This window comes from Leucoraja erinacea, chromosome 13, assembly GCF_028641065.1.
Source record: "Leucoraja erinacea ecotype New England chromosome 13, Leri_hhj_1, whole genome shotgun sequence".
NCBI lineage: Eukaryota > Metazoa > Chordata > Chondrichthyes > Rajiformes > Rajidae > Leucoraja > Leucoraja erinaceus.
Genome location: NC_073389.1, coordinates 1,898,451 through 1,920,087, shown reverse-complemented (window position 1 = coordinate 1,920,087; position 21,637 = coordinate 1,898,451). Strand labels below are relative to the sequence as shown.

General features: G+C 45.1%; 1 protein-coding gene across 2 annotated transcripts in view; it reads right to left on the bottom strand.

Annotated features, from left to right (window-relative positions):
* Nucleotides 1-21,637, bottom strand: part of spag17 (sperm associated antigen 17) — a 207,179-nt gene that overhangs the window by 123,044 nt on the left and 62,498 nt on the right. For both annotated transcript variants that reach the window (XM_055644261.1, XM_055644262.1), the window contains exons 19-23: nucleotides 18,848-18,955; nucleotides 17,983-18,047; nucleotides 16,796-16,906; nucleotides 14,257-14,411; nucleotides 7,115-7,317 (exon numbers count right to left, since the gene is read on the bottom strand). In XM_055644261.1, the coding sequence (XP_055500236.1) occupies nucleotides 7,115-7,317; nucleotides 14,257-14,411; nucleotides 16,796-16,906; nucleotides 17,983-18,047; nucleotides 18,848-18,955 (642 nt within the window). The remainder of the gene's footprint in view (nucleotides 1-7,114; nucleotides 7,318-14,256; nucleotides 14,412-16,795; nucleotides 16,907-17,982; nucleotides 18,048-18,847; nucleotides 18,956-21,637) is intronic.

Here is a 21,637-nt window from a genome sequence, read left to right as displayed (position 1 = left end):
ATAGAACAGAAAATGAGACAAGCCAAAATAGAGAAGAAGTGTTAGATCATGAGATAGTAAAGAAAGCCCAAAGATAGTAAAGAAAGCCCAGGGGATAGAGTGGAAAAACGAGAAGTGACAAAAAAAGAGATGGAGAGAAAGAAAGGAAATAAAAATAAAGAGATATACCTATTTAATATCTTTATCCACCCTTCACCCGGTTCTGAAACGTTTAATTTCTAAGGTGGTGTTGCACCATATGCTTGTAAAAAGTCGATAAAAGAAGACCAAATCATTAAGTATTGGTCTGTTTTGCCTAAAAGTCTAATTTCTTCAAGATGTAAGATTTCAGACATATTTGTAATCCACATTTTGAGCAATGGTGTGGCTGCATTTTTCCAAAATTTAAGTATAAGCCTTTTTGCCATTATTAAGCCATAGTTAAGAAGAGATTTTTGAAAAGTAGTTAGTTTACATAAATAGTAATATTTTCATTCTTATTTTCTACAAACACTAAATTCCTCCTGTAGAAAAAAAGGAGGGGCCGCGGAGCATTTTTGAAAGTGGGGGGCTGAGCGATCATTGATCACTGGCCTTGGGGATACCCAGCGAGGGTGTGGAGCTACCGAGTGAGGAGAAGGTGTGGGAGGGGGGGGGGGGGTAGGGACTTTTTGAAATTTGATGTATTAAAATAGTAAGATTAAACGAGAACTTACCAGTTTGAAGTTTGATCTGTATTTTATGAGGAGTTACGATGAGGGATTACGTGAAGAACCCGCTCAGAGCGCATGCGCGGCATACTTCCAAGCAGCGGTGTGGAATCACAGGTAGACACAGTTATTTGAAGTAAACATAGTAAAGAAAAGGAGACATCAGTTATCAGTTTGACCTATATTATGAGGGTGGGAGCGGAGGGCACGTAATCCCTCATCGTAACTCCTCAGAAAATACAGATCAAACTTCAAACTGGTAAGTTCTCGTTTAATCTTACTATTTTACTTCGGAGTCACGTGAGTGACTACGTGAAGACTTCAAAGCTCTGTGATTTCAAACTGTGTAACAGTTTTATTTCACTCACTGCCGAAGTTCTTGAGGGAGGAAGTGTGTTATCGTAACCAACCAATGAATCTGTTTTTCGAGAAACAAAAAATGGTATTTAGTAACAATAACAAATTAATTGCTCCCCCAGGCTTAAATTAAATATTTGCAGTTTGTAAAACAAACTGCAAACAAGTCCGGTTTCGTCAACGGCTTATTGTAAAACTTTTTGAATGTCGTTTCCCTCGACCATTCTGCTGTCGTCAGAATATGGTCAACCGGTACGTCCATTCTTTCGGCCGTTGATGTAGACACTGCCCTGGTGGAATGAGATTTGAAAAAAGTTAGTGTCTATTCCGGCAGCCTTCAGTACCTGCTTGAGCCATCTTGCAATGGTTTGGCTCGTTACCCGGCCATGAGGTTTTTTGTGGCTGACCCATAAGGCTTTTTCACTCCCTCTGATGTTATAGGTTGTGTCTATATAATATAGTAGATAGGTCATGACACACAACCGCGGCTCTGGCGGGTAAGCCCGGAACACCACAACTGGATTGGCTATACCTGGCCTGCTCTGTTCTACCAGACCCTGGATGATGAACGAGATCTGGTCTGGGGTAGTCACCATGTTGTCCAGTCGCAATCGATGTAGTGACTGGACCCTCTGGGTGGATACAAGTGCCATCCACATGAGCGTTATCAGGGTAGTTTGTTCAAAGCTGAGGGATCTGGCTGGTGGCCATCCCCTGAGGTACGTCAGGACCACACTGACATCCCATAAATGGGTATACCTTGGTCTAGGGGTTTGATGTTATAGATGCCCTTCATTAATTTGACCACCAGTGGATGGGATCCCATTGGCTGTTGTCCTGGTGCTGGTTTCAAATAAGCAGACAGGGCATTACTTGCTGTGTTGACGGCATTGTAGCTGATTCCTCTTTGTGGTGTAGGTAGGCCAGGAACTCCAGTGCGTTGGTGACTGTTGCTGTTGTGTACGTGGTCCCTGTTTCCTGGCAGTACTTCTCCCATTTCTTGATGCTGGTTAAGTACTGCTTCTTAGTGGATGTTCGAAAGGGATGCTGACATGGTGTTGACGGTTTGTTCTGACTTCAACAAACATGTCATGCAGTATTGGGAACCATGGCTGTGTAGGCCAGTCGGGTACTATCAACGATTTTATGCCTCCCATATGGTTAATGTAGGCCACCACCGTAGTATTATCCATTTGTAACCGTACATGCAGTGATGCATATTTGATGTATATGCTTTTAATCCATAAGACACCCAACATCGCTAAATAATTAATGTAATGTAATGTAAGTAGTAATGATGACTTTAGGTTAGTCCATCTACCACCTGTTAGATAATGATAGGGCTGAAACTATGCCAGATTTTATAATGCAATGGTCCGAATTCTGTAGCCAGGAATGCTGCTACCATTTTCCCAATTACTCTTGCTACTTGTCAAATAGTTGGTTGCTCGTTTGATCATTAGATTGTGGCATAATTGTGCCAATTCAACCGTTTTGTCTTTTGGCAAGTTACAGTCATATGGACTGAATTAATTGTGAAGTCTAAGTAGTCTATGATAGTGGATGGCTTCAACTTTGATTTATCTGGATGTAAAACAAACCCCAGGGTTTCGAAAACTGTTTTGTAGCTGAAAAACAGCTGACATAGCCAATTCCATGGTCTTCTTATTAGTTTTGCCAGGGCTGGTTTTAGTATCTTAATGAATAACCTTGAGCTGACGTTACCCCATGGGGGTAATGCTTTAACTGTCATAGTTGCCCCCATCCAGGTACATTTTAGGTATCTGCGTAGATCCTTTTGAATGGGTACTGAATAGTAAGCATATTTGAGGCCAATGCTTGCCATAAAGTATCCTTTGAAATTAGATTCCTTATTTTACATATTTTTGTAGGCACCAGACCCACCTACCACCATGGATATGGGCATTTCTTCTGTCTCTTCCCAGACCAGCGAGTCTGGCGCGTTGTCTGATGTGGCGGTAATGTTGGGGGGTGGCGCATTTTCCATGGGGTCCTGCTCTGGGCCGTGGTCTAAAAGACTACCAGGCATAAAAAAATGCGGTCCCCGAGCTTTCACCAGTCCCATATGGTAGACGTCGACTGGTGGACGTGATGGGGTGCTGCCGCTTGGGTATTGTATTTTTGGGGTTTGCTCGTCCTGGGGCCTGCCCTCATGAGGCCGAAAGTTTTTATTCCCATGAGGTTTTTTGCCAAAGAGCAGTGAGTCTGACTCAGTGGCTGGGGCTTAGCACAACCCAAATTTGGGATTTAGGGCAGGTCTTATGATTTATATACGGAGGTAATTTATCTCGCTCTGCGTGTTGCTCAACAGTGCGAGAGTGATTTGATATTGAGTGAGTGGTCATCTCCGTATTGTCCACAGAAAACGAGCAAATGGTGTGATGGTTGACGTCAGGAGCCTGAGGATCCGCTGCAGTATCAGCTCCTGGTCCGAGTATTTGTCCCGACGTGCCCCCAGATTTGGCTGTTGACTGCCGGCACTTTGAAGGACTATAATTTATTGGAGCTGTACATTTTAAAGCCTCATTAACCACCTGCTCCTGTGGGTGCCTGTCGGAGAGGTGGTCAATGCTGGCCGTTAGTTTTTAGGCTCTAATGGCCTTCCTGCACGTGGGGTAGCCACGTAGGGGTCCACACACACCCAGCAGCTCTTCCTGTTCCTGCACCCCTGGCATACTCCCGAATTCTTCAGCCAGCGACCCCCTCTTCATGACCAGCCCAGCCCTGGTCACCCCAAAGCTAACCACACTAAGGAGGAAGCGATGGGCAGTGCCTGGGCACTGTGGAGGGTATGCCTGAACCCTCCAGCGAGACTGCCCCTCACGTAGCATGTCTCGCAGGAGCTCCTGCTCCAGGAGCCGCTCCAGCGGCTCAGGCGGCTGTCGCTCTCCCATGCGGGTGGAGAGACGTCCCCTCCGACAAGTCGGGAGCCACCGGCGGGATGCCTCTTCGGATGGCTAAACATCCAGCCTGCAGATCAGGCACTAGCGGGACTGGGCTCGGCGCGGTGATGGGGATAGCGGAGCGCCCGGTAATTGTTCCTACCGCCTGTTGCTTCCCCCCCCCCTGCAATGGAACGCTCCTCCGCTGGAGTCGAGCGGGGGACAGGTTCTTCTAGAGCTTTTGTGCCTTGTAGAAGCGAGAGCGCCCCTCAAGCAGCGCGTCTCGCAGGCACCTGCTCCGAGAGCCGCTCCAGTGGCTCAGGCGGCTTTCTCTCCCCCCGTGCGGGTGGAGAGACGTCCCGTCCGAAATCGGGAACACCTGCCGGATGCCTCTTCGGGTGGCTATGCATCCAGCCCGCTGCTCAGGTACTAGCGGGCTGGGCTCGGCACGGTGTCGGGGAATAGCGGAACACCGGGTAAACGCTCCTACCGCCTGTTGCTGCCCCCCTCCCCGACGGAAAACGTTCCTCCTCGAATGGGGGACAGTTTTGTTCCAGAGCCTTTTTCTTGTAAAACACAAGCAGAAAAAGGCTCCCCTGTAATAGAAACCCAACCTCAGGGTACTCACCTGACGGTCCGTTTCATTCTGTAGCGGGAGCGCCTAACTCCCGTTGCAGCCGCTGTTGCACTGCTGGCGTTAATGCCGCGCATGCGCGCTGAGCGGGTTCTTCACGTAGTCACTCACGTGACTCCGAAGTAAAATCATGTTTTAGTGCATTGTAGAAGTATGATTTCAATGTTTTTTTTTTGTATTTTTTAGATAATGTACATGAGAGATAGGAGCAGGTGATTATTATTATTACTTTTGTTATTGCTCGACCTCCAAAAACAGGCCATCCACCACCTCAAAAGATGGGGTGATATATCCCCCATTTCCCCCTCCCTCCCCAATCGACGTCAGTGCCTTCCACGGTTCAGAAAATTTCACAAAAAACCTTTGAAATGTGTTATAATTTCAAGTGCTATTTTTTTTTGTTTGTAGTTGGAAAAAATGACACGAAATAATCATAACATTTCCTGATTTTGCAAAGTCATACAAATTATGTTTTCCTCGGGGGAAATTTTTTGTATTTTGAAAGTATGCGGTAACAACGGGAGCTCGCAGGTCCCTGGTGGGAGACCGCTTTTCGGAGCTCCTGCAACGGCAACTTCTCCTGCCGGAATTGCAGGGTTAAATGACTCGTAGCGGGCCTAACATCGCCCGGCGCAGCTTAACGGCCGTGGGACTTACCATCGTCCGCCGGGGGCTTTAACATCGGGAGCCCCAGTTCGTCTAGATGCTGCAGTTGGACTGCTGGACCGCGGGAGAAGAACAAGGGAAGAGATAAGACTTCCATCACAGTGAGGAGGTGTTGGAGATTCACTGTGATGGATGTTTGCGTAAAGTGAGTTAAGTGTGGGTCTTGTTTTTTTTTGTAATGTTAAGACTATAGAAAATGTAATTTTGTTCAAATCAAGCTGTTTGAATGACAATAAAAGGCATTTATTCTATTCTATTCTATTCCTTTTGACGAATATTTCATTTTGATTTGAATTTAGAATCATTAAACCATGACATTAATAGAGGGGGTGAATGTTTGTGGAAACTTTATTTTTTTTAAAGTAAGACTTTTGAGAAATTTAAAATGCATTAGAAATATATGTTTCAATGCATTGAGTCTCTTGCCCGGAGTAGGTGAATCAAGGACCAGAGGACAGATTTAAGGTGAAGAGGGAAAGATTTCATAGGAATCTGAGGAGTAACTTTTTTCACACATAGTGTGGTGGGTGTATGGAACAAGCTGCCAAAGGAGGAAGTTGAGGCTGGGACTATCCCAACATTTAAGAAACTGTTAGACTGATACATGGATAGGACAGGTTTGGAGGGATATGGACCAAAAGCTGGTAGTGTCGCTGGGTCATGTTGGTGGGTTTGGGCAAGTTGCGCCGAAGGGCCTGTTTTCACGCTGTATCATTCTATGACTACATTATACCTCCACCATGCATGAATGCTTCAAAATCAAGTGGTCGAGTTTTATTGCCATATACTAAAGCAAATAAACATTGAAAATAGGTGCAGGAATAGGCCATTTGGCCCTTTGAACCAGCAATGCCATTCAATATGATCATGGCTGTTTATCTAAAATCAGTATCCATTTCCTGTTTTTTCCTCATATCCCATGATTTTTCTAGCCTCAAGAGCAAATGTAACTCTCTCTTGAAAACATCCAGTGAATTGGCCTCCACTGCCTTCTGTGGCAGAGAATTCCACAGATCCACAACTCTCTCCTGAGTGAAGAAAGTTTGTCCTAATCTCAGTCCTAAATGACCTACCCCTTATTCTTAAACTGTGACCGCTGGTTCTGGACTCCCCCAACATCGGAAATTGTTTCCTGCAGTTACACTAAGTGAAAATCTAGCAGGCAAGCAGAATGCTTTCTATCTTCCACCGCTTCTACCCAGTGCTTGGTACCTACTTCCAGCAGCCACTGGTTGTCCTCCAGGATGCACCGAGCCTCAGCCTGGTCCATGCTGGCCACCAGGGCGAATTCGGCACAGAGACTCTCACGGCAACGGCACAGCACTTCCGAAGCCTCCGATGGCCCGGGACTCTTGCACTGAGTCTGCTGCAGCGAGCGGCTCACCAGCCCGGCAAACACTCGCCAGCCCCGGCTCCCCATCCGCATCTGCCCCTGCCGCTGCTTCCATCCCTCTCTCCGCCCCAGCTCTCCAACACCCACGACCAGGTTGCTTAGAGCACAGCAGCGCCTCGTCCAAAGCCGGAGACACTGAAACATATCTAACCAAAAAGGTCGGGGGGGGGAGGGGTACAGCCCCCGCCCCACCGGTTCTGCAGCCCATGACCGCAGATGCTGATTTATACCAAGGATAGGCACAACATACTGGAGTAACTCAGCAGATCAGGCAACATTTCTGGAGAAAAAGGGTTAAGATTTGGGTCGGGATCCGTCTTCAGAAATGTTACATCCTTTTTCCGTAGAGATACTGCCTGACCCACTGAATTATTCAGCAATTTGCGTCTACTGGATTCTTCCTTTTCTCCCAATACGCTTCTTTAAATAGATTTTGATTGAAATGGTCATTTCAGCAGATGGCGTTGTGTACCTTGAGATTTATTTCCTGAGCCAGCTTTGCCCCTCTTTAATTTCTCAGCAGTGGGGACGGGTTCTACAGGTACTTCAGGTGGAGGCGGCAGTAATTTCTGAGCTTCCAGCAGAGCTTCTTTGGCTGCCAACTCCTCCTGGTACTTGACTTCCTCTTCTTCCACCCAGTCTGTGATCAAATGAGCAACATGTTCCACATAATTTCTGAGGGGATAAAATCAAATAAAATGAAAATCACATCCTATTATGAATTTTAGAACATCTTCATTTAAGTTACTTGATGTTCCTGATCATTCTCATCTTAGATACACCTCTCAAACATAAAATAATAATAATTTCAATATTGTCCATGGTATAGTCATGAAATTCAGACATTAGATCAGAGTCATTAAGGAAGGTCAGGCAGGTCCAACACCTGGGTGTCATGGTACACTAGTCATTGAAAGAAGGCATGCAGGTGCAGAAGGCAGTGAAGAAAGCGAATGGTATGTTAGCATTCATAGCAAAAGCATTTGAGTATTGGAGCAGGGAGGCTCTACTGCAGTTGTACAGGGCCTTGGTGAGACCACACCTGGTGTATTGCGTACAGTTTTGGTCTCCTAATCTGAGGAAAGACATTCTTGCCATAGAGGTAGTACAGAGAAGGTTCACCAGACTGATTCCTGGGATGGCAGGACTTTGTTATGAAGAAAGACTGGATAGACTCGGCTTGTACTCGCTGGAATTTAGAAGATTGAGGGGGGATCTATTGTATTGTATTGTATATCTTTATTGTCATTTCCTGAGTATTCACATACCCAGAGGAAACAAAAAAACGTTGCTCAACAAGTGTCCATTCAGTGTGCATTAAAAATAAATAGAAATAAAAAATACATGTATCATGAACAAATTTAACACTCTACTAAACATTCAACAGGCGTTCCGATCGGCAGCGGCACAACAGTGGCTCTGCTGCAGTGTGTCCAGGTTGGGGGTTTGTGCGCGATACTTGGCAGGGGGCAAAGTCCATTTAGCAGTCTTATAGCCTGTGGGAAGAAGCTGAGGAGCATCCTGCTGGTTTTGCAGCTAATGCTCCTGTACCTCTTCCCAGATGGCAGGATGGAGAAAAATGTCATGCGATGGGTGGTAGGGGTCTTTGATGATGGAGATGGCTCTGCTGATACATCTCTTCCTGTATATGTCCAGCAGGAAGGGGAGTGGAGCACCAATAATCCTGCTGGCGGTCTTCACAATCCTGTCTAGTTGGTGCCGTTCGTACGCCTTGCAGCTCCCGAACCAGGAAGTGATGCCGTAGGTCAATGTGCTCTCGATTGTCCCCCTATAAAAAGTCCGTAGGTGTGTAGTGGGGAGACCTGCTTTACGTAGTCTTCGGAGAGGGTGTAGTCGCTGCTGGGCTCTCTTGACCAGTGCTGTGGTGTTGGCCGTGGACGTCAGGTCATCAGACAGATGTAGTCCTAGGAACTTCATGCTGCTGACCCTTTCCACATCAGCTCCGTCGATGTGCAGAGGTATATGGTGTTGTTTCCCCGCCCTCCTGAAGTCAACCACCATCTCCTTAGTTTTTCCCACGTTAAGAATGAGTTTGTGGGATTTGGACCATCCTGTGAGCAGCTCCACCTCCATCCTGTACGCCGACTCATCATTGTCACTGATGAGACCCACCACTGTTGTGTCATCAGCGAACTTGTTGATGAAGTTGTTGTTGAGTCTAGCGGTACAGTCGTGTGTCAGCAGACTAAACAGCAGGGGGCTTAGGACACAGCCTTGGGGTGAGCCAGTGCTCACGGCTATGGTTTTTAATGTCCTACTGCCCACCCTGACTGTCTGCTGCCGTTGCGACAGAAAGTTCAGGAGCCAGTTGCATGTGCCAGCATCAACCCCCAATAGCTCCAACTTCTCCACTAGCTGCTGCGGAATGATTGTGTTAAAAGCAGAGCTGAAGTCTATGAAGAGGATTTTTCTGATCGAGATGTGACAGTACGAGGTTCAGTGTTGTTGAGACTGCGTCCTCTGTGGATCGGTTGGCTCTGTAGGCGAACTGCAGTGGGTCTAGGTCGGCAGGTAGACTATTTTTGATGTGCTGCATAACTAGTCGCTCAAAACACTTCATTACAATGGGTGTTAGAGCCACTGGTCGAAAGTCATTATGGCAGGCTGGGTTTGGTTTCTTCGGGACAGGGACGATGGTGGCACTCTTAAGACAGTTGGGCACTACTGCCTGGCTGAGTGAGATGTTAAAAATGTCTGTGAAGACATATTTCAGTTGCTCGGCACAGTCTCTTAAAACGCATCCAGGAATGTTGTCCGGCCCTGCAGCTTTGCGTGGATTGACGCTGGCAAAGGCCTTTTTAACTCCGGCTGCGGACAGCCTGAGCGACTGGTCACTGGGAGATGGCAGTAGTGCACGTGTCTGGGTGCTGTTTTTAACCTCAAACCGTGCGTAGAACTCGTTCAGTTCATCTGGTAGGGTGGGGTCGTTTTGGCATATCCACAGCGGGGGGGGGGGGGGGCTTGTAGTCAGTGATGGTATGAAATCCCTGCCACAAGCGACGTGTGTCTTTGTCATCTTATAGAAACTTACAAAATTCTTAAGGGGTTGGACAGGCTAGATGCAGGAAGATTATTCCCGATATTGGGGAAGTCCAGAAGAAGGGGTCACAGTTTAAGGATAAGGGGGAAGTCTTTTATGACCGAGATAAGGACTATTTTTTTCACACAGAGAGTGGTGAATCTGTGGAATTCTCTGCCACAGAAAGTAGTTAAAGTCAGTTCATTGGCTATATTTAAGAGGGAGTTAGATGTGGCCCTTGTGGCTAAAGGGATCAGGGGGTATGGAGAGAAGGCAGGTACAGGATACGGAGTTGGATGATCAGTCATGATCATATTGAATGGTGGTGCAGGCTCGAAGGGCCGAATGGCCCACTCCTGCACCTATTTTCTATGTTTCTATGTTTCTATGCTATGGAATAATGTAGGGGATTCATATCTTACATAGCTCATAGGGCAGTACAGCACAGGAACAGGCCCTTCGGTCCACAATGTCTGTGCTGAACATGATGCCAAGTTAAACGAATCTCATCTACCCGCACCCCTCACCTCTCCATTTCCTGCATGTCCTTGGAACTCTCTAAAAGTCTTTTAAATTCCACCTCCATATCTGCCTCCACCACTACCCCTGGCAGTGTGTTCCAGGCACCTACCACTGTCTGTGTAAAATAAATGTGCCCAATATATCTCCTTTAATCTTTGCCCCTCTCAAAACTATGCCCTCAAGTCTTTGACATTTCCATGCTGAGAAAAATGTTCTGACTGTCTACAAACCTCTGCCTCTCATAATGAAATATACTTCTCTCAGGTCTCCCTTCAAGCTCAGGCATTCCAGAGGAAACCATCCAAGCCAGTCCAACCACTCTTTAAAGCTCACCAGTGCCTGTGCATCTATATGATCAGCCTCCAAATGACACAAGGCCACAAGAGTCACACAGATTATAGCACACAATGGAGAGTGGTACAATTCAGATTCAGATTCAATTTTAATTGTCATTGTCAGTGTACAGTACAGAGACAATGAAATGCATTTAGCATCTCCCTGGAAGAGCGACATAGCAAACGATTTGAATAAATAATAATAAGTGTCCGGGGGGGGGGGGGGGGGGGGGGGGGTGATTGGCAGTCACCGAGGTACGTTGGTGAGTAGAGTGACAGCCTGAAAGAAGCTGTTCCTCGACCTGCTGGTTCGGCAACGGAGAGACCCGTAGCGCCTCCCGTATGGTAGGAGGGTAAACAGTCCATGGTTGGGTTGAGAGCAGTCCTTGGCGATGCTGAGCGCCCTCCGCAGACAGCGCTTGCTTTGGACAGACTCAATGGAGGGGAGCGAGGAACCGGTGATGCGTTGGGCAATTTTCACCACCCTCTGCAATGCCTTCCGGTCGGAGACAGAGCAGTTGCCATACCATACTGCGATGCAGTTGGTAAGGATGCTCTCGATGGTGCAGCGGTAGAAGTTCACCAGGATCTGAGGAGACAGATGGACCTTCTTCAGTCTCCTCAGGAATAAGAGACGCTGATGAGCCTTCTTGATCAGAGTAGAGGTATTGTGGGTCCAAGAGAGGTCATCAGAGATGTTGACTCCCAGGAACCTGAAGCTAGAAACACGTTCCACCTCTGTCCCGTTAATGTGGATGGGGGTGTGCTTGCCGCCTCTGGACTTCCTGAAGTCTACAATGAGCTCCTTGGTCTTCTTGGAGTTAAGGGCCAGGTTGGTGTCAGCGCACCATGCTGCTAAGTGCTGGACCTCGTCCCTGTAGGCCAGCTCATCGTTGTTGCTGATGAGGCCAATCACCGTTGTATCATCTGCATACTTGATGATGGTGTTAGTCCCATGTACAGGTGTGCAGTCATAGGTGAAGAGGGAGTAGAGGAGGGGGCTCAGCACACACCCCTGTGGAACGTCGGTGTTCAGGGTGAGGGTTGAAGAGGTGTGCTTGTCTAACCTCACAGACTGGGGTCTGTTGGTTAGAAAGTCCAGTATCCAGTTGCAGAGGGAGGGGTCGATGCCCAGGTTACCGAGTTTGGTGATCAGTTTTGATGGTATAATGGTGTTGAATGCTGAGCTGTAATCGATGAACAGCATTCTTACGTAAGTGTCTCTGTTGTTGAGGTGGGAGAGGGCGGAGTGAAGTGCCATTGAGATGGCATCCTCCGTACTCCTGTTCTTGCGGTAGGCAAACTGATAGGGATCCAGTGTGGGGGGTAGGCAGCTTTTGAGGTGTGCCAGGACCAGCCTCTCGAAGCACTTGGTGATGATGGGGGTAAGTGCAACTGGGCGGAAGTCGTTGAGGCTTGCCGCAGTGGAGTGTTTTGGCACCGGCACGATGGAGGTGGTTTTAAGGCAAGTGGGGACAACTGCTTGGGCAAGTGACAGGTTGAAGATGTCAGTCCAGACGTCTGTCAGCTGCGCAGCACAGGCCCTGAGCACGCGCCCGGGGATGCCGTCAGGGCCAGCAGCCTTACGTGCATTAGTCCTACTCAGTGCCACGTATACGTCGTAGGGGGCGAGTGTGAGGGGTTGGTGATCGGCAGGTAGCATAGCCTTGATGGCTGTCTCTAGATTGTCCCTGTCGAAGCGGCCATAGAAGTGATTAAGCTCCTCAAGGAAGGAGGCGTCGCTGGATGTGGGGGTGATGTTGGAGGGTCTGTAGTCCGTGATGGCCTGGATGCCTTGCCACATGCGTCGGGGGTCGGAGTTGTTGTAGAAGTGCTCCTCAATCCTGAGCTTATGGCAGTGCTTGGCCTTCCTGATGCCCCTCTTCAGGTTAGCCCTGGATGAACTGTAGGCTCGAGCATCGCCTGACCTGAAAGCGGTGTCCCGTGCTTTCAGCAGTAGCCTGACCTTGCTGTTCAATCACACGGATTGGGTGCCAAAAGCGGCCTGGTAAAATGAGACATTATTTTTCCGCTTTCAATAGCGTCCCAACGTTGGACTCAGGCTGTAATTGGATGTTTTGCTGGCAGCACATGTTTGCTGGACAGTTCATAAACGGAGTGCATAATGTTGTAAATTCTCCACCAGTTCTGCTGGGAGGTGCACATGAATAACTGATGCCTGGATAAACCTCAAACAGGGCCTGCTCCTTCATTAACTTTTAATTAATTAAGGGATTCACTGCAAAAGACTGAGGAAAGTGACGATCAATTTTGACATGCTTGCATTGTTTGAGTTTATTACTTTTTAAAAAAGTATTGCAATTGCTTATTTAAAAATATATATATTTTAACATGCTTATAATATATTATGAGTATTTCTGAATGTCAGTAACATTATGTTTTTTCCAATCTTCTGGTCCCTCAAATGTTTAAACAATTTTGTGTGGCAAGTTTGTTTTGTCCTCTATGCTGTTCCCTCCCCACATTACAGATTACAATCAAGGAAAGGTTTGTCACTATGCAGTGTCTTGCTGGGAGAATTATGTGAAGCAGGTTTGAATAGTTTTTATAAGTCACCTGTTCCACCCCAGTCACTCCTTCTTCTCCCTGCTCCCGTCCAGCAGAAGATCCAGAAGCTTGAAAGCGCGCACCATCAGACTGAGGAACAGCTTCTTCCCCTCTGTTATCAGTCTTCTGAACGATCCATAAGCTAAGGTCCTGCCTCATTGCCCTCGACTCTCTGTGGAGATTGGACTTTGTCGATAGAACTGATACGCTACAATGCTGAGAACCATATTCTACACTCTGTATATTTTTCCTGCCTGTATCTATTGTGATTGAGTATGAACTGTTAGTATCTATGTAGAGTACATCTGATCGGAATGGATAGCATGCAAACAAAGATTTTAACTGTACTTAAACTTAAAGCTTAACCTCAAATACTGGGCTATGTATATTCTAAATGAGACTGGATGAACATTCACGTGAACATCAAATGCATCAAGTTACCACTGGAATGCTGGGTTTGCATTCAGAATGGATAGATTAGATAGATGGGACTGGTGTAGTCAGGGATGGCATGGTCAGCTGGGCTGAAGGGCCTGCTTCTGTATTGTATGATTCTGTGAGAGTCCTACAAGCCACACTTGCAATGAAACAGCAAGATTGGTTGGCACATAACTTCACAAACTGCACTCAGATAAGGTTTGTTGATAGTATAGATGCAATCAGCAGAAAATAATCAGTAGAAACAGGGAACTGCAGATGCTGGTTAATACACAAATGGTCACAGAGTGCTGGAGTAACTCAGTGGGTCAGGCAGCATCTCTGGGGGAACATGGGATAAATGATGTTTCAGGCCAAGATGCTAATCATCCTGATTTGAACATGTACACATTGCATCACTATTTGACTTTCACTGTACCTTAATTGGTACACATGACAATAAAAGACCTTTGAAACTATTCAAGCTTGTCCAATCATAGACCCAAAACATGTATAAATCATAAGAAGCATGATTCAATCAAACACTTCTGTTTGATACATCCCTGATCTGGAAAAAAAAGTTAATTTTAATGAACAGCTGACTTCACCTAAAGGGAAAATTAGGTCAGACATGTTGTCTGTTCCTTTACTCCAGAGATGCTGCCTGGCCCGCTGAGTTACTCAAGCATTTAGTGTCCATCTTCAGAAAATTAGGTCAGCAGGAATACACACCTGAACCCGACATCAGAGTGCAGGGCTGCCTCCCAAGACTGGATACATTTACGGTGTTTGTTCATGGGATTATGTAAGACCAATAGTATGGAGTTGTCCTGCCTGTGCTGGTACGTATCCAGACATCTATAAAATGGCACCGCTTCCTGAAGAACCTAAAAATATACACGCTGCAATGCTTATATTGATAAAAGCAGAGACAAAGGGATGCGATACTATATATAAATGATGCCTGGCATGATAACCAGTCCTTATTCAAATGTACACGTAGGCTTTAAGACTTTTAGACTTTGAGTGATACAGCACGGAAACAAATATATTGGTCCACAGAGTCCGTGCCAACCAATGATCACCCTGTACACTAACCTACACACTAGGTACAATCTTATTGTTTTTACCAAGGCCAATTCACCTACAAACCTGCACGTCTTTGGAATGTGGGAGGAAACTGGGGCACCCCAGAAAAACAGGGAGAACAGAGAAACCATCCAAGCTCATCAACAAACTCACGGGATTTGGTGTCAGCACTCATCTGTGCAACTGGATCCTCAACTTCCTGACCAACAGACCCCAATCAGTGAGGATGGGGGACAAATCATCCTCCACGATAATCGCCAGCACGGTCTCTCCACAAGGGTGTGTTCTCAGCCCCCTTCTTTACTCCTTGTACACCCACCACTGTGCAGCCATGTACAAATCTAATTCAATTTACAAACTCACAGAAAACATCACCATTGTGGGCTGTTATCAGGCACCTGAACTCCATTTATACTTCACGCTGCCTCTGCAAGGCCAGCAACATAATCAAGGACAAGTCGTATCATGGCCATTCCCTCTTCTCCCCTCTCCCATGCGGCTAAAGATATAGAAGTGTGAAAACGCACACCTTCAGATTCAGGGACAGTTTCTTCGCAGCTGTTATCAGGCAACTGAATCACCCTACTACAACTGGAGAGCAGCCCTGAACTACTATCTACCTCATTAATGACTCTCGGACTATCTTTCATCGGACTTTACTGGCTTTATCTTGCACTAAACGATATTCCCTTATCATGTATCTGTACACTGTGGACGGCTTGATTGAAATCATGTATTGTCTTTCCGCTGATTGGTTTGCAGCAACTAATGCTTTTCACTCTACCCTGGTACACGAGACAATAAACTAAACAGAAACTCTGTACAGACAGCACCCGTTGTCAGGAGTCCCCCAAATAGCCATATAACTTGAAATTACAATAGAAGCACCAAAGGAAATGTAGAAAGGAAAAAATACACAACATTTAAAGCTATTCATGGTATATGTTTTTACATTGCAATATTAATGTTAAGTTTTGTTTAGTTTAGTTTAGAGATACAGCATGGAAACAGGCCCTTCGGCCCACTGAGTCCACACTGACTATCGATCACCCATTCACACTAGTTCTATGTCATTCCGCTTTCTCATCCACTCCCTGAACACGAGGAGTAATTTATAGAGATCAATTAATCTACAGCCCCGCATGCCTTTGGATGTTGGAGGAAACTGGAGCAACCGGAGGGAACCCACACGGTCACAGGGAGAATGTGCAAACTCCACACACAGAGAGCGTGGTCAGGATTAACCTTTGGTCTCTGGCCCCACGAAGCAGCAGCTGCGATGCTATGCCACCATACTCATTCCTGTCAATCAGGATCTACATTATTCAGCCAGAACAAGGTTTCTCCCGTTCTTCATTTTCTCCTTTACCAACCTCTGCATTCAACAGATCGTATTTTACTATTTCCATCATTTTCAAAAATATTCCAGAGTCCCCTTCCTGCACTCCAATGACATTCTTCACGTCATGACTCCCTAGTCCTTCCAATTCCACCAGTCCCTCCCCTCTTCACCTTTCCATGCAAGTGCAGGCGATGTAATGCCTGTCCTTTTATCTCTTCTCTTCCAAACAGTAGTTGCATGTGAAACAGTGACTCACCTGCGCTGCTTCCAATCTGCATTGTATGTGGAGCTCATGAAGCAATCTCCTCCGCACTGGAGAAACCAAACACAGACTGGGTGATCACTTTGTGGAGCACTTACTTTCGGTCCACAGGGCAATCCCTTGTTGCCTGTCATTTAATTCTCCATCCCTGTGGAGTATACCTTGGTAAAGGTACAGAAGTGTGAAAATGCACAGGTCCAGGTTCAAGGACTGTTTCTTCCCAGCTATTATCAGCTATTCTATCACCGATTAGAGAGCAGTTCTAAGCAACTGTCTACCTAATTGGAGACCCTCGGACTTTATTGGACTTTACTGGCTTTATCTTGCAATTAACTTTATTCCCTTTATCCTGTATCTGTACACTGTGGATGGCTCGATTGTAATCATGTACTGTCTTTTTGCTGACTAGTTAGCACACATCAAAAACTTTTCACTGTACCTCACTACAATTGACAATAAACTAAACTCACTCCAATTCTCATCTCTTTGTCTCTACACTTTCAGAATGAGGTAGAATATAATTATAATTGTAATGTGAAAGCAATCCTCATGTTTACTGGAAATAATATTTAAGTTACCTGCATCAGCACTAATGGATCATGTTGCTCAGCATAGCACCATTCCGTGAGTGATCGGAGCTGCAGTTTCTCGATCTGTTCTATATCAATCCTTAGACTGTAATCTTTAATCTAATGAGAGTAAAGAAATGCTTTGTTCTTCAAATTCCTTCTTGACAGATGCTAATCACATTTTGAAAATTGGATTTAAAGGTACAAGTAGGATAAATATTGTCACTTAAGATTAAAAACAGATAAATCAACAATGCATCAAAATTTCTGAAATGAAATTGCAAATATTTAAGGTTGCCGGCTAGAATTTGAGATTGTTTTAAACTTAGAGTTTCCTATAAACATCGGTCCATGCTGACCAAAATGCCCCATCTATGCTAGTTCCACCTGCCCGTGATTGCTCCATATCCCTCCAAAACTTTCCTATCTATGTACCTGTCTTTTAACAAAGTTGTTGGGAGTTGTTCGATACTGAAAAACGGATATATTATTTTGCATGTCCAGTGTCCCCAGAGATGTTATCAGGCTCTGGTGAACACCGAAAGTGAGCCTCACCTTTGAAAGCTTTACTGCATTTACTATCCAGATATTTAAAATTCCAGCTAAGAAATACATAGCTACTTTTACTGTGGCTCAAGCAAATGCAGGCAAGATTGGAGCCAGGAGATCAAGGCCAAAATAACTTCTCCTGCATCTACTTTAAAAAAAAAACAAATGAAAAACAGCAGAAAAAAACAAGGAACTGCGGATGCTGGTTTACCATAATAGACATAAAGTCTATTATGGTAAACTCAGTGGGTCAGGCAGCATCTCTGGAGAACATGGATTGGTGACATTTTGAGTTAGCAATTTTCTTCAGATTGGAGAAGGGTCTGAAGAAGGGTACAGACCAGAAACATCACCTATCCTTGTCCTCCTGAGATGGTGCGTTACTCCAGGACTTTGGGTGTTTAAAAAAAAAAAAGAAAAATAGCACTGAACGGCCAGACCATAGGCGAACTATTAAACGATGGAAGCCTTTCAGTGGTCCAGCTCTTTGTGTGGAGGCAACCACTTGCAGGGATTCCATATTGGTTAATGATCAATTGCACAATCAATTTGCAATGCCTCCATTGTGAAAAAAAGTGGTCTGTGGATAACAATGACATTCAAAGAAGTGTGCATTTCACCTCATAATTTCTTATCAGTTTTCATACCTTTTCAATTAAACTCTCTCTTCTGCTTTCCCTCTCCGTCATTTCAGGATCATTTGCAAGTTGTTCTGAAAATAGATTTAAACTCTTAGTTTTTGTGAATTGGTATTTTTAAATAGATGCAGGACGGGGGAGATGATTTGAGAAATTGGCAGTGCATGATAATTACACCACGTTGCCTTAGATCTTCCAGCTATTTCATGGTTAGCGTTGGTCTGAGGAAGACTCACAGGCAACGTGGACATGCAAAGTCTTCTTTACACAAATAAAATGAACACTATGAAGAATAGTGTTAACTGTTATGGTAGATGATAGGCAAAAACCGTGCTGAAATCAATCTAAAATATTACTGTTGCTAAGAGAATTAGGTTCTTCTAATTTCATCTGCTCAGTTCATTAAATATTTTAGACTCTAAATTGCTAACATCAGTCCACAATGCCTGAAATACATATTTATAACATTGATTTTGATATAATTGCTTGATTGAAAGGTACAGCATGAAAACAGACCCTTCGGCCCACTGATTCCGCGCCGACCATCATTCGCCCGCTCACACTAGTTCTGTGTAATCCCACTTTCTCATCCACTCCCCACACACAAGGGGCAATTTACAGAGGCCAATTCACCTACAAACCCGCATGGCTTTGGGATGTGGGAGGAAACCAGAACACCCAGAGGAAATCCATGCAGTCACAGGGAGAGTGTGGAAACTCCATATGGACACCACCTTAGGTCAGGATCGAACCTGGGTCTCTGGCGCTGTGAGGCAGCAACTCTACCAGCTGTGCCACTGTGCGGCTCTTTACAAGTTGATATTAATATGAATTAAACTTTGGAGAAATGGAGTACAAAAATAGTGATTAATACCTGAACTGGGTGAATTATTGCAGACCCTTTTGCATTTGCTCGAACGCTGTTTATTAACCTTTAAAGGGCATGTGTCACCTTCTTCAGAGCCTTTGGTATATGGGTCCTCTGGAAAGGAACAATGAAAACTCAGCTACTGACTGCAAACAATTGCTTCATTTCTAAGAAAATTATCTCAGAAGGGCCAAACAGAATTTGACATTAAGACAATTTAAAAAAAAATCTGATTATTGCTGCAGACTGTTTCCCCTGAAGAATTTAATTTGAAACTTTAGCAAATGTTATTGAACAGGAAGAAAGCAGATACCTGTTTTAAAAAACATCGAAAAGCATGAACAAACTTTGGATTTTCCTCCAGGAAATAGCAAGTACGTAGATTTTAGCTCTCTGTAGTGCAGCAATTAAATTGCAATGTAACACATGATGTTGTGGGGAAGGGACTTGTCAGAGAAACGATGGAAAAGGGGACTAGGCTTGGAAAGTGGAAGAGAAATTGAGGCAAGTGAGGAAGTTATTCTTTTATTTAATTCACAGGTGAGATATACACATTCTCATAAGGTCATAAGGAATAGTAGAATTAGGCCATTTGGCCCATTCTACTCCGCCATTCAATCATGGCTGACCTATCTCTCCCTCCTAATGCCATTCTCCTGCCTTCTCCCCGTTAGCCCTGACACCCGCACTAATCAAGAATCTATCTATCTCTGCCTTAAAAATATCCATTGATGGCCTCCACAGCTTTCTGTGGCAATGAATTCCACAGATTCACCAGTCTCTGAAATTTCTCTTCAACTCCTTCCTAAAATAACATCCTTTAATTCTGGCTATGACCTCTAGTCTTAGAGTCTCCCATTAGTGGAAACATCCTCTCCACATCCACTCTATCCAGGCCTTTCATAACAAACAATTCTGTATGTTTCAATGAGGTCCCCTTATTCTTCTAAACTCCAGCAAGTACATGCGAGTGCCAACAAATGCTCATCATAGGTTAACCTACTCATTCCTGGGATCAATCTTGTAATCCTTCTCTGGACCTTTTCCAGAACCAACACATCCTTCCTGAGATGATAAAGAAGGCACATCAGCGCCTCTACTTCCTAAAAAGATTACGGAGAGTCGGTATGTCAAAGAGGACTCTCTCGACCTTCTACAGGTGTACAGTAGAGAGCACACTGACTGGTTGCATCGTGGCTTGGTTCGGCAACTTGAACGTCCAGGAGCGGAAAAAAATGCAGAAAGTTGTGACCACTTCCCAGTCCATCATCGGCTCTGACTTCCCCACCATCGAAGGGATCTATTACAGTCGCTGCCTCAAAAAGGCTGCCAACATCATCAAAAACCCACATCATCCTGGCCACACACTCATCTCTCCGTTGCCATCGGGAAGAAGGTACAGGAGCCTGAAATCTGGAATATCCAGGTTCAGGAACAGCTTCTTCCCCACAGACATCAGGCTATTAAACACAACATCAAACAAGCTCTGAACAATAACAGTCTATTATTACTATTGCACTTTATCTGTTTATTTATTGTGTATATATATGGTCTATGGTATTTAGACTTTTATCTCCTGTTCTGTATTATATTTACATATTTTGTTGTGCTGCAGCAAGCAAGAATTTCATTGTCCTATCTGGGACACATGACAATAAAACTGTCTTGACTCTTGACTCTTGATATTGTGCCCACAATTGCTCACAAAATTCCAAACACAGCATTACCAGCGCCTTATAGAGCCTCAGCATTACATCCCTTTATTTGTATACAAGCCCTCTTGAAATAAATGTCAGCATTGAGTTTGCCTTCTTTACTGCCGATTCGACTAGCAGATTAACTTTCCTATGCTCACCCTTTCACACTAGTTCTATGTTTTCCCAATTTCTCATTTGCTACTTACACAATTTAAAGAGGGCCAATTAACCTGCAAACCACATATGTTTGGGATTTGGCAGGAAACTGGTGAACCCGGAGGAAACCGACGCGGTCACAGTGAGAACATGCAAACTCCACGCAGACAGTACCCGCTGCCAGGATCGAACCCAGGTCCCTGGCACTGTGAAGCAGCAGCTTTACTGCTTAGATTGTAATGGTGAGCTCTTTCAGGCACATTTTCACTGTCACTCATGATGAGACAGAGCATATAACAAATCATGGCATTTAAACAGTGTGGCAATAAATGTGTGTTGAGACCAAGTCATTTTTAAAGTGAATATTGATAGGTTCTTGGTTAGCAAACGCATCAAAGGTTATAGGGAGAAGGCAGGAGAATGGGGTCTTGAGGGAAAAATAGATCAGTCATGGTTGAATGGCAGAGTAAACCTGATAGGGAATGGTTTAATTCTGCTCTTATGTTCTTTGCATAGATACAAAGTAGAAGCAATTTGGTTGAGCTAACTAGATTAGGAGAAGTCTGTATACTGCTGATTCAATATTGCTGCTGATTCAAATATTACTCTGCTTTTCTGACCAATACTGCCCTAGCCCTCAAACTAATGGGGCTTTCTCACGGTGCGACCTGACGCAAGACTTGAGTTTAACATCGTGGGAACCTCCTGCGATAACAGTACGGCATTCGTGGACAACCGAGGACCTCCGTGGCGCTAACGGCAGGTAGTCATGTAACTTTGTAAGGTCGGGAGAAAATTCAAACATTTTTGAATTTCTCCAAGAGTGACTTGAGCACTTTGTGGTGAGCGTTGCAGCATTGTATGAACGCAGATGCCAGTGTGATATCCGTGCGATATCCGTAATGACTCTTGCGGGTACCGTGGGAACTCCTGCGAACGGTAA